At 60.6% G+C, this 11,773-nt stretch overlaps 2 protein-coding genes across 6 annotated transcripts; both read right to left on the bottom strand.

Annotated features, from left to right (window-relative positions):
- Nucleotides 1-7: 7 nt before the first annotated feature.
- On the bottom strand, nucleotides 8-3,066 carry DDAH2 (DDAH family member 2, ADMA-independent). Of its 5 annotated transcripts, none has more exons than XM_070419459.1 (7): nucleotides 2,977-3,066; nucleotides 1,808-2,170; nucleotides 1,623-1,722; nucleotides 1,418-1,491; nucleotides 1,153-1,272; nucleotides 498-647; nucleotides 8-318 (listed from the first exon to the last, which is right to left on the bottom strand). In XM_070419459.1, the coding sequence occupies exons 2-7, from the start codon at nucleotides 2,102-2,104 to the stop codon at nucleotides 202-204; spliced, it is 858 nt and encodes a 285-aa protein (XP_070275560.1). In that variant the 5' UTR covers nucleotides 2,105-2,170; nucleotides 2,977-3,066; the 3' UTR covers nucleotides 8-201. The 5 variants fall into 5 exon arrangements, with proteins under 5 accessions (XP_070275560.1, XP_070275565.1, XP_070275562.1 ...); XM_070419464.1 differs by having other exon boundaries at nucleotides 1,808-2,166; nucleotides 2,977-3,061; XM_070419461.1 differs by lacking the exon at nucleotides 2,977-3,066 and adding an exon at nucleotides 2,307-2,701.
- Nucleotides 3,067-3,589: 523 nt separating this feature from the next.
- CLIC1 (chloride intracellular channel 1) lies at nucleotides 3,590-9,335 on the bottom strand. The gene is made up of 6 exons (XM_070418898.1): nucleotides 9,107-9,335; nucleotides 6,582-6,691; nucleotides 6,269-6,394; nucleotides 5,779-5,885; nucleotides 4,769-4,950; nucleotides 3,590-3,920 (listed from the first exon to the last, which is right to left on the bottom strand). The coding sequence occupies exons 1-6, from the start codon at nucleotides 9,143-9,145 to the stop codon at nucleotides 3,759-3,761; spliced, it is 726 nt and encodes a 241-aa protein (XP_070274999.1). The 5' UTR covers nucleotides 9,146-9,335; the 3' UTR covers nucleotides 3,590-3,758.
- Between the last annotated feature and the right edge of the window lie 2,438 nt (nucleotides 9,336-11,773).

Raw genomic sequence — 11,773 nt, 5'->3', positions numbered from 1 at the left:
CCAGTCGGAAAGGTCAGTTCTATTTTATTAGTTGTGGGAGAGAAGACTCACCCAATGATCTCTCTCCTTTCCCCACACTATGCCCTCCCCCTACCTTGGGACCCTGTTCCCACTATTCACCATCCTTTGTCTAATCCTCCTTCCCCTTCTACTCCCTATACTGCCCTATCCCTGACCAGCCCAGACCCCAAGGCCAGGCCCTCAACTGTGGGGGCGTGTGCTGAGCACCAGGCAGAGGGAGCTGAGCCCAGCACCTGCCTTCTCCAGTTCAGAGCAGGACACAGGGACCAGGGTGACATCAGAGAGCTTCTGCAGTGCCTGCAGGGAGGACATGGGATGGGGAGATGGGAGTGAGACAACCACACACCCCTTGCAGCCAGATCAGAACGGTCCCACTCAGGCTTGCAGGTAAGGACTCCCTCCCTCCTCCTCCTACGAAGGCCTGAGATGCCTTTCTCTGGTGGTTGTTGGTGGAGCTTCTGCCCTCCCCCCCTCACCTCCTGGCTGTTGGGCAGGTCCCCCCCTCCACGGTGCAGGAGGAAAGGGGGCACACCAGGCAACCCAGGACGCAGAAAGAGACAGTCAGCGGCTGCATCATCTGGGAGGGTCAGGGAGGCGTAGGGGTGGTCCGTCAGCACCGCCATGGCCTGGTGTAGAGGAAAGAGGCAGCATTCAAGTCTCAGAGCCTCTGCACCCCGGGCCTGGCTGCCCTCCCAGACTGAGTGCTGGGGACTGTTAGTTGGTGAAATAATCAGGACACAGCACATACTGGGAGTCACTCTTCTAAGCGCTTGAGTTACCTGTGCTAATTTCCACCACAGATTCACATGCAGTTCTTCCACCTGCAACCTCTTGGCCCCATCTCCCCTTCTCCGGCCCCCACCTATGGGCCCCAACCACCCTTCAAATCACAGCTCAATGCCCCCTCTGGGGATTTTTGGGAGACCGTGTAAATGTAAACCGACTCTGTTCCCTGATCTCCCAGCGCCCTGCCCAGTTAGACCTCCTTGTTTTCTCGCGAGTTTTCACAGATGAACTGCGCCCTGAGGGCAGGGGTGGGGCTCATTTTCGGAGCCCCCCTCCCGCCTCCCCGGCCTATAGCCACGCCCATGTCCCTGGGCCAGGCCCCGCCCAGGCCCCGCCCCTGCTCACCCGGACCGCCTTCTGGGCAGCGTCGCTGCTGCCCGCCACCACCGTGCGGGGTCCCCCCATGCCGCAGAAGCTGCGCAGGTGGCAGGGGCTGGAGACCGGCACTGTGGAGACGGCGAAGTCCTAGGGGAGCGAGGGGATGTACTCAGGGACGGGGTGGGGGCGGGGCGGGGGGATACCCTCAGCCTTTCCCTCCACCGCCAGCTGCTCTCGGCCTCTCCCTCCTCGGCGCCCCGCACCCCTCCCCGAGGCTGGCCCCGCTGCTCACCCGGAACGTGTCAGCCACGATCTCGGCTCCTCGGTGGTTGGTCCACTTGGAGAGGCCCACGAAAAACTCCCGGCCTGCGCCCCGGAGGCCAAGAGGTTCAAGGGCGGGAGTGGGTGGGATGAGTTGGAAACAAGACCCGCGATGACCCGGTCTCCCAAACCCTGCTTCCCTGTGCCAAGCTCCGGGGATGGGCACCCAGCCTCACCCGTGAAGAGGACATCGGTGCCATCCAGCGTCGCGCTCTCGTCCGCCATCTCCACAATCCGGAGCCCCAGGTCCTGGAGGGCTTTGCGGACTCCATCCACCTTAGGGCGAGAGGAGCGGGCCGAGACATTCCCACCCCACTTCTTCCCTGAAGCCTCGGATGCCCCCCGCGCCCCCTGGCGTCACCTCTGGCCTGCGGGCAGGACTCCAGGGCCGCGTGATCAGGGCCGTGTCCCCCTGGATCACGGCGGTGTCGCCGAGCAGCGGTCCCAGCGGCAGCGACTCTTCGGGAGGCAGTTCTAGCAGCTGAAGCCCCAATCGCTGCCTCAACTTACCCCCCAGCACCCCGTGCTCCCTCTGTGCTTTAGCCAGGTCCAGGGCAGGGAGGCCAGCCCCCGCACCCTCCCCCGACGCCAGGCTCTCCGGGACCCCGCGGATCAGGGCGTGGGAGCAGCGGCCCAGCCCCTCCCCCGGCGTCCCCATCCCATCCACACAGTCGCCCCCTCCGGCAGCGCTGACTTCTCAGTTTCCTCTTTTTACTTCAGCTGTCTGGGAGAAGAGACGGGGGGGGGGGGAGGGGGGGGGAGAGAGAACGCAGAAAAGGGCGTGGGAAGGTGGTTGAGAACCCGGGGTCCTCCTCCGGCCGCCGGGGCACCCCTCCCTCTCCTCTCCACCCCTTCCAGACCTTCCTCGGCTGCCCACCCAACGCCCGCACCGTGGCGATCTGCTTCTTTAGGGGGAGTCCGAGGAGCAAGAGGAGGATCCCGTAATCTCCAAAACACCTGTTGCCCCTGCTCGGGGGCTTCGTGAGGTTCCTGCCCGGTGCCCCTCTTGGCAGCCGCTAGGATGCGCTCACTCCCTAAAAATGCAGCGGCCCCGCCCCCTTAACCCTCCGCGGCTCCGCGCCGTGCAGACCCGAAGTGCGGCGAGGAACCCACTAGGGTTGTGGGGCAGGAGGCAGCTGGGGAGAGAGGGCCTGGGGCATGCAAGTCTAGGGGCCAAATGAGAAAGGGCGAGAGGGGCGAGGAGGAGTTAAATATCGTCTCCACCCAGCGGGGCACTCCGCTCCCAGCGCGACCCAGCCTGAACCAGACCGCGTCCCGGAGGACTGGGAGCGTCCAAACGAAATCCGAAGGGCGGGGACACGGGGGGCGTGGTTCCGGGCGGCGGGCGCCGCTCCAGGCTCCGGGACCCTTCCCTTCCCTCCCGCTCTATCTTCCCCAAAGTCCACCCCATTCAGCTCCGCAACTCAAATGCCGCCCCCCCGCCCCGCACTCTGTCCGCGCAGGCACGGGCCCGGTACCCCGATCCCGGCCCCAACACACTCCGGGGAACACCGCCCGCTCCAGACTCACCTCCAGCGCCCACCCCCGCTCCTGCCGCTCTGTGATCTCGGCTGGGGTCCCAACCCCCGTGAGGACAGAGTTGGCGGAGAAGAGCCCCGCTCCTCGAGCCTTGGGGGCTGGAGCTTTGGCTGCGAGGAGTCCCTGGGTAGGCGAGGGCCAGTGCTCCGGTGGGGCAGGGGCTCGGCGGTCTGGCGGCTCCAGGGCATTGTCTAAACGGGACAGGGCAGGGCTCCGCAGGCCACGCCCAGCCGCCCCGCGACGCCGCGCCCACTCCGCCAGGACTGCGCCCCCCTTCTCGGAACTGGGCCCCGCCCGGCGAGCGTTGCACAGGCCCACCCAGACATGGCCGCCCCTTCAGGCTGGGTAGCAAACGCAGCACGGACCCACGAGACAACGCGACAATGGACTGGCAGTAAAAATGCCCAGATCACCGCAAGCACCCTTCTTCTAATTCCTGGCTTCTGCCCGGAGCTCAAGGTCACTGACCCACCCTGCATTCGGGTTTCCCACATTTCAAGCCCCCTTTGTGTGATCACAACACTAGATTTTCATTCTGTATTTTATTACTGAAATACATTGTCCTACCAATCAGTCCCACCCCCCACCCCCCACGATAATCTCACCCAGATCCCCCATCCTTCCCTCCACCCCCCAGGCAGTCCGGCACAAGTCTCCAGAATTCACTGCCCACTGGGCATTTTGGAGTGTGTCCCTTGGGTAGCCAAGGGAAACCACCCGGGGCCTTTGTGGGGGGAAATGGAGGGGAGGGGGCGAGGGCGCCCCGAGGGAGCTTATTTGAGGGCCTTGGCCACTTGCTCATAGGCCAGCTCGATCTCCTCATCGTCGGGGCAGGTGGAGGCGAACTCCTCGCGCGCATAGGCATTGCGCAGGTACCGATGCACTCCGCGGAACGCCTCGGGGATGGAGAAGCCGCGGTACTTCTTACACACCACCTGGGCGAGGAGGAGAGGAACGGACATTAGCTTCAGGGAAGCCAGAGTGGGCCACCCCGCTGCGGTCTTTCTCTTATCCCAGCCTTTGTCCAGGCGTTAAGTCTCCACTGTCTAGCTCTTTTTCCTATGATTCTTACCTGCCACGTGAATTATCTGCTCCAATCGGCTTTCTTACCTCTTTATTGTCCTATACTGTCTTCACTTTTCCTCTCTACTTACTGATAACAAGCCCCTTTTCAGACCAATTCCAATGGTACTACTTTTCTCCTCTCGGTTTTATTGAGCTATAATTCACAAACGATTAAATTTTTCTCTTGAAATTTCCACAGTGATTTTTCCCTTTGTTTCATTTGGGGCAAGGACTAATCATCACACCACTTTGCCTTTCAGTGTTCAATACGCAGCTCTGTGGCAGCCGGACATCGGGCCCAGATTTCACAAACTAAAACCATAGCTTTAAGGCTGTGACAAAAGATGGGAACCAACAGTTTTCATCTTCCACAAGAGGAGGTGGAAACCGAAGCTATGAGGAGCTAAAGCTTTGATTGTAGGAAGAGCCTGCCCTGTCTGGCCTGGGGATTTGGCAGTGCCAGTGGCAGGAAGAGCATTCTTGAAAGTAACACTGGGATGTGTTCCTCTCCGCCAGCCGGCTTGCACCCAGCTTGTATCTTGGAATGTAATTTTCACAAGCAACAGTCTTGTGGGCAATGACCGCCGAGAAGGAAGGGGTGGCATTTACTATTAGCAGCAATCTATGGAAACCGCCCTAAGAAAGAAATCACCTTTGCAGTGGTCGTCACGGGAAGCCATCCCAGCGGCCATCCTCTCCTCCCACCGTGGCCACCCACCTGCACTATGTGGAGCTTTGGCAGCAGGTTACAGTCCGCCAGAGTGAGCTCATTTCCATCCAGAAACTTCCTCTGAGAGATGCCCTCATCCTCAGCACTGGTCTCGTCCACTTCCTCTGGGAGGGGGGATGCCAGGTAATTGTCTAAAACTTTCAGGGCTTTCAGGAGCCCCTTCTCCAGGTCTGCACAAGAGAGGGCATTGGCAAGAGCATCAAATGATTGACACAGTCCAATCCTAGAAGGTTCAGGGGGCAGGTTGGGGTGAGAGGATGAATACTAATGCTAGGCCAGTCCAAATTAACAATAGCTAATGCAGTTAGCTTTCTGTTGTTGTAAGCACTTTATATACAAAAACTCATTTAATTCTCACATCAACCCACAAAATAGGTATTGTTATGCTCATTTTATAGATCTGAAAATAGATTTATAGAGAGGTTAAATGAATTGCCCGAAGTCACCCAGCTAGGAGGATCTGTACTCAGGTAGTCTGGATCTAGAGTCAGTTCTTTTTTTATTCTTTTTTTTTCTTTTTAAAATATATTTTATTGATTTCAGAGAGGAAGGGAGAGGGAGAGAGAGATAGAAACATCAATGATGGGAGAGAATCACTGATTGGCTGCCTCCTGCATGTCCCACTGGAGATCGAGTCCACAACCTGGGCATGTGCCTATGACCAGAATCGAACCTGGGACTTTTCAGTCCAACACTCTATCCATTGAGACAAACCAGCTAGGGCTAGAGTCACTGTTCTTAGGCATAACCCTGTTCTGCCAGAAAACAGGCCAGCAGCCAAGCCAACCCAACTAATGACCCCAGTCGGGCAGAAGAGGCCAGGGAAAAAATGAGAGATGCTCAAGAGTCGTGGCCAGTGAGAATGCAAGGAGAGATGGGAGTTAAGCAAAAACACCTCCCTTGATGTTGAGATCTGAATTCCTAGGTGCTCCAAATGCCTCCCATCCCCTGGATCTCTTGTTCCTCCCAGGACCCGGGCCTCTAACCACAGGACTCACTGTCATTGTGTGCTGGGTTTGAGTTCTTGATGTAGGCAGAAAACTTGGCAAATATGTCCAGGCCAGCTGTGTTTGACTCAGGGTTCAGAGCTGCCAGCTTGGGGTACCTGAAAGCCAAGGGGAGAAATAAGGAATCCTACTGGGAGGAGCCTCAGACCCATCACCATCTGGCTTGTTTGTTCGTTTTTCAATCCTCACCCCAAGGAATGAGGATATTTTTCCCGTTGATTTTTAGAGAGATGGAAGGGAGGGGGAGGGGGAGAAAGAGAGAAAAAAAAGGAACATTTATGTGAGAGAGACACATCGATTGGTTGCCTCCTGCTCGCCAGGGATTGAACTTGCAACCCAGGGACATGCCTTTGACCAGGATTCGAACCTGGTTCTTGGGCTGACGCTCTAACCACTGAGTAACCGGCCAGGGCGCCATCTGTTTTTCATTTCTTCAGAGTCTCCCAGCTCCCCCCACTCCCCTTTCCCAGTGCCCCAATACCTGGGAGGACACAGCACTGCCTCCAGAAACTCCTCAATCTTGTTGGTGTCTGTGTGCACTTCGGTGCCATACAGCAGAAAAGGGAGCTGCCCTCCTGGGCACAGCTTCTGTACTGTCTCAGTTCGCCTGTAGGAGAGAGAGGCCACGCATCGAGCTTGAAAAGGGGGTCAGAGAGGACCAGGAAAAGGAGATGGAGGGAGGTGGGAAGAGAAAGGGGCTCTTGGTAGAAGGGAAAAGTTCAGGATGGAAGACACAGGTGACTGTGTGTGTGTGTGAGCACAAAGGGTGTTTAGAGGAACAGAAGTGGGCCTACCTCTTGGTGTCAACGGTGGTGACGTTGAAGGTGACTCCCTTGAGCCAGAGCACCATGAACAGTCTCTGGGAGAAGGGGCAGTTCCCAATCTTGGCGCCATCACTGCCAGCCTGAAAAGCAAGCCCCACCTCAAGTTAGGCCTGGTGTACCCCACCCATCCCCAGGCCATTCTGGGCATTTCCTATTCCCAGACCTTATCTCTCTCTCTCTCTCTCTCTCTCCAGAACTGGGTACTCCACCCTGGGCTCAGTCAAATCTAGAGCAGATCAGTGGAAACATTTTCTACAAAGGTTGGCTTCTGGTTTTTCAAATACTTAAGTATAGGCGAGAGGTGGGCAGAGGGATGGGTTGTGGAGAAATGAGAGAGGATCTGGACCCTGGAGAGGGAAGACTGACAGCAGCGTAGTTTTCCTTGTGCTACTCTAAGTACTTTACACACAAAAACTCATTTTAATTCTCAGACCAAGCCATGAAGTAGCCCCGAGAGGGACTTGGTGAGGCCAGAGATGTAGGCTAGCGGCCTGGGTTCCGGATCGGAGTAGCGCCTGAGGACAGGAGAGGCGGGGCAGGGTTTGGTTCTTATACCTCCACCCACTCCGTTTCTGGGCAGCTGCTGGGGAGTCGAGGGGCTCACAGCCTCGCCACAGAGAGGTAGAGGGGCTGCTCTCTAATTGGCAAGCGGTGACCTCATCCCTCAAGGGACACCGCCCCCTAGGCTCTGGATGATTCATTTCACGGTGTCTCCAGCCCCAGCCGCTTCCTTCCTGCCAAGGAGTGGGGGCAGGGAGCTGTGAGGCCGAGGACCCGCGGTAGAGGCCACCTTCCTCTCCCCGGCCCTGCCTGCTGGGTCTCCCGGCACAACTCCTCTGGCGCCAGATAACCCTCCTCACACAGGACCCAGGGCCAGAATCTCTGCAGCACACACTCACCCGGGAGTAAAAGTAGCCCTTGAGGCGAGTGTGAGAGTGCGGTGGGGACCACACCCAGGGGCGGGCCCAGGCAATGGGTGCCTGAGAAGTAAAGCTTAAAGACGAGGGAGAAACGGGCAGGAACACACAGACAAGATGAACAAAAGGGGGCAGCGAACAAAAGAGGGGAAGCGGAGAGAAAGGAAGCAGGAAAGTGAGGGGGTGGGGAGAATAGCAAACAAGAAGCCGGGTGTCTGCCAAGGGAAGGAGGGCGAAGATTGGAGGTCCGGAGAGGGGCGGCACAGCCCTCGGGAAGGGAGCAGGGTGGGAACAGCGAAGGCCGAAGGCCGGGCCTGCGGTTGTTGCTGCTGTTTTTTAATTATTGGGGGGTTAGGGGCGGGGGGGGGGGGGGGGAGAAGACAGAAACATCATGTGTTGTTCCACTTATTTATTCATTCATTGGTTGATTCGTGCATGTGCCCTGGCAGTGGTCGAACCTGCAACCTTGGTGTATTCGGACACCACCTAACCAACTGAGCTGCCGGGCCAGGTCTGGCCTGCGGTTTTGATACCCAAATGCTATGGGCCCACAGAGAGGGAAGAGAGGTGGGGCAATTCTTTCTCTCCTGCTTCTACAGCCTCTAAGTCTAAACCCTAAAGGCCCTAGCCAGCCCCCCCTCTTTCTGACCCCTCTCACCTAGCCCAGCCCGGAGGCAGCCACAGGGAACTCTGTCTCCTCCACAACCCCCCCCCCTCCCCAGGTCCCCAGGCCCTTCTCCACGCACAGCCAGGCCAGCCCAGCTTCTTGCACTCCACTCCCACTCCCCTGTCCTCCCACCCCTTTCCCAGTGGACCCCTTCCCACTCCCAGGGCTCCCTACCACACTCACACACACCCACTCACACACACCCACTCACACACACCCACTCACACACACACACACACACCCCCACACACTCACACACCCACACACACACTCTCACACACACACACACACACACACACTCACACACACACACTCACCCACTTACACACATTCACACACACTCACATACACACTCGCTCACACACATTTCTCCAAGCCTCCCCCTACCCCCCACCCTCCTGAGGCCCCATGTCCTGATGTTTTCCCCTGTTCCTCCCCCGCCCTGCTACCCTCCCCCTCGGTCCTTCCCTCCGCGTGTGCGCCCCCCTCCCAGGAACCCTCCCTTTTCCCCACCGTGGGGTCCTCCTGGCTGATGGGAACTTGAACTTGTACAAACTTTCCAGGGTTGAGCCTAGAACTCTTTCTCCGCCACCTCAATTGTCCTCCCCTCCGGAGCCACCCCCTCCCGTCCCACAGACGGCAGGTGGGGTGGGGGGCGGCAGGGAGCCGGGCCTGGGGGGGGGGCGGCAGGGAGCCGGGCCTGGGGTGGCGGGCGGGCGGCAGGGAGCCGGGCCCGGGGGGGCGGGGGGCGGCAGGGAGCCGGGCCCGGGGAGGGGGGGGGGGCGGCAGGGAGCCGGGCCCGGGGGGGCGGGCGGCAGGGAGCCGGGCCGGGGTCAGGCCGGGCCAGGGAGGGGCGTGCGCGCCGTCGGGAGTGCGGGGCCGGGAGTGCGGGGCCGGGCAGAGGCTCTCACCTTCACGAACAGCTCGACCTGCGGCTGCTCCTCGGCCATGGCTGCGGCGGGGACCAGGAAGCGGCGGGCGCCGGGGCGCTGGGAGGGGCGGAGGGCGGGTCTCCCGGGCGGAGGACCTGGACCTGGGCCGGGCCGACGCCCCTCGGCTCCACGCGGGCGGGTCGGGGCGCTCGCTCCCGGCTCGGCCTCCCGCCGGCCCGCGACCTCCCACCAGCTCCTGCCGCTCGGTCCTCCGGGTCGGGTCGCGGCTGACTCACCGGCCGCCCCGCCCGGAGCCTGGGGAGGGGAGGAGGGCGGGCCGAGTCGGGAGTGGCCCGGGGGCTGGGGGAGCGCGGGGCCCCGGGGGCTGGGGGAGCTGGCGAGGCCCCGGGGGGCTGGGGGAGCAGGCGAGGCCCCGGGGGGCTGGGGGAGCAGGCGAGGCCCCGGGGGCTGGGGGAGCAGGCGAGGCCCCGGGGGCTGGGGGAGCAGGCGAGGCCCCGGGGGGCTGGGGGAGCAGGCGAGGCTCCGGGGGCTGGGGGAGGAGGCGAGGCTCCGGGGGCTGGGGGAGCTGGCGAGGCCCCGGGGGCTGGGGGAGCGCAGGGCCCCGGGGGCTGGGGGAACGCGGGGCCCCGGGGGCTGGGGGAGGAGGCGAGGCCCCGGGGGCTGGGGGAGCTGGCGAGGCCCCGGGGGCTCCTTTCCCGCCGCCTCCCTCCCCCTCGTGGGAGCTCAGCCCCAACAGGCCGGTGCCGCTCGCCCGGGGGACCCAGGGGGGCACCTAGGACCGGGCCGTCGGTTATTCCTTCTCCCAGTTCCCTCCAGATGCCCGTCCGGGGTCTAAGACGGGGGAGAGCGGGGACGGCGGGCAGGGCGCTGGGGGCCCACCGGACCCGTGCGGGGGCCGAGGGGGAGCCGCGGCCGGGGAGGTCTGCCCCTCCCCTCCCCCCGCCTTCCTGCTGCCACCTCTGCCCTCGAGGCCCTTCCTGCGCCCTCGCCCTCTTCTCTCCGGCGGTCGCTTTGGAGATGGGCGAAGGGTGAGGCGGTGTTGGCCCCAGGCGCCCTGGGGCAGAGGGTAGCCGGCCCTGTCCTGGGTGGAAAGCAGAGCTCAGCCAGAGCAGGGGCGTGAGCGGAGTCTGCGGGACAAACGAAGGAGGGAGAGCAGCCTTGCCTCTCCACCGCTTGGCTTTGGAGGTCTAGACGCCGTGACCTGCTGAAAAGCAGCCCAGGACATGTGCTCCGAACCGGACATTTTCCGGCCCCTGCATCTTGATTCTCCTACCTCACACCCCTTCCCTTCCTTCCTCACCGACCGCTAACAAAAGACTACGGTTCCAGAAAACTTGGTGGAGCGCAAGGACACAGGAGCAAAACCGAGCCTGAGACTTGAAAACACGGAGGAACTCGGGGCGGGAGTGGGTGGGGTGACCAGAGCTGCTGGGGACCCGCGGTTGGTGGTTTCCTCCCCTGCTTCCTCCTCCGGGGTTTGCGCCTCGCGGGCGGGGGTGGGGGGTAATCTTTCCTGGCCGGGGGTGGGGTGGGGGGGGGTGGGGGGTGGGCATGGATGTCTTTGGTGTTTGTTCCTTGAATTGTGACATCCTGTAAGGAGGTAGAATGGTTCCTGCTAAAGGGAATTCCTTCCATGGTACCCCTCCAAGTCTGCACGCAGCCCCTTGCAGCTGAGGGGCCCAGCAGCGCTATGCCAGGTCCTTCGTCCAGCTTGTCAGTGTCCCCCAGAGACGCTGCCCACGAAGCTGTCCCTCAAGCGCGTGGGCCAGCCCTGAGCCCAAGCAGGTCTGGCAGCTGCTCCCCTGCCTCGCTCTTCCTTCCGACTCTTTATAGCTAGAGCTGCCTTCATCCTCAATACTGACTTCGGCTGCTGGCATGGCCTCCACAAGGTATTCTTGCCTCAGTTTCCCAGCTGACAGGTGATGCTGCCCTCTCCTGGTACCGCCCAGCAACGCCCCAAATCCTGCTCCAGAGGCTCCCTCCCACTTCATGTGCTTGCCCCCCACTTTCTCCTGTCGCAGTAGCTCCCCTTTCCTTTTCTGGGCAGGATTTTCTTTCCACTCTCTCCCCTTCCTGGGCTTGGTAAACCAGTCCCTAATCTCTTCCCACCCGATTGGAAGGTGTGTCCCTCCCAGACACTCAGACACGCCTCACAGCCTCCTCCAGGTTTCCATGGTTCCATTGCTCAACAGTTTGCAGAGGGTAACCATTAACCTTGCCCTAACTAGCTTCCCCACCTCTCTCCACAGAGGGGGCTCTCCAGCCATTGTTCAGCAGAGCCAGGTTACCCCACCATCTTTCCTAAAGTCTTGGGTGGGATCTCCCCATCTCGGTACCCAGGACAAAGCTGGGAGGAATGTGTATCTGAAGGGATCTGTTTCTTAAAGGTATACATTTGTTTATTTCTGTTCACAATCTATCTCCTTGCTTCTCCTACACTCACACACACTTAAAAGTTAGCTTCATGGAGCCCAGACTTAATTGTGTTCATTGCTTTGAGCCCACCACCCAGAGTAGGACTATAAAGCTGCTGTAGGAATAAACGGCACCCTCTGTCCTTACCGGGTGTGTGCCCAGGGGTGGGGCATGTCCCCAAAGGAGTGTAGGTGTTCTTATCAGGTTTACTCTGTCAGAATTGGGTGCAATTCCCACGCTTTCACTTCGGGGTGGGGTGGGCCTAAAATG

This window comes from Myotis yumanensis, unplaced genomic scaffold, assembly GCF_028538775.1.
Source record: "Myotis yumanensis isolate MYYU_CA2020_CCGP unplaced genomic scaffold, mMyoYum1.0.hap1 SCAF_6, whole genome shotgun sequence".
Classification (NCBI taxonomy): Eukaryota; Metazoa; Chordata; class Mammalia; order Chiroptera; family Vespertilionidae; genus Myotis; species Myotis yumanensis.
Note: the sequence above shows the minus strand (reverse complement) of the source record. Positions and strands in the feature narration are given on the sequence as shown.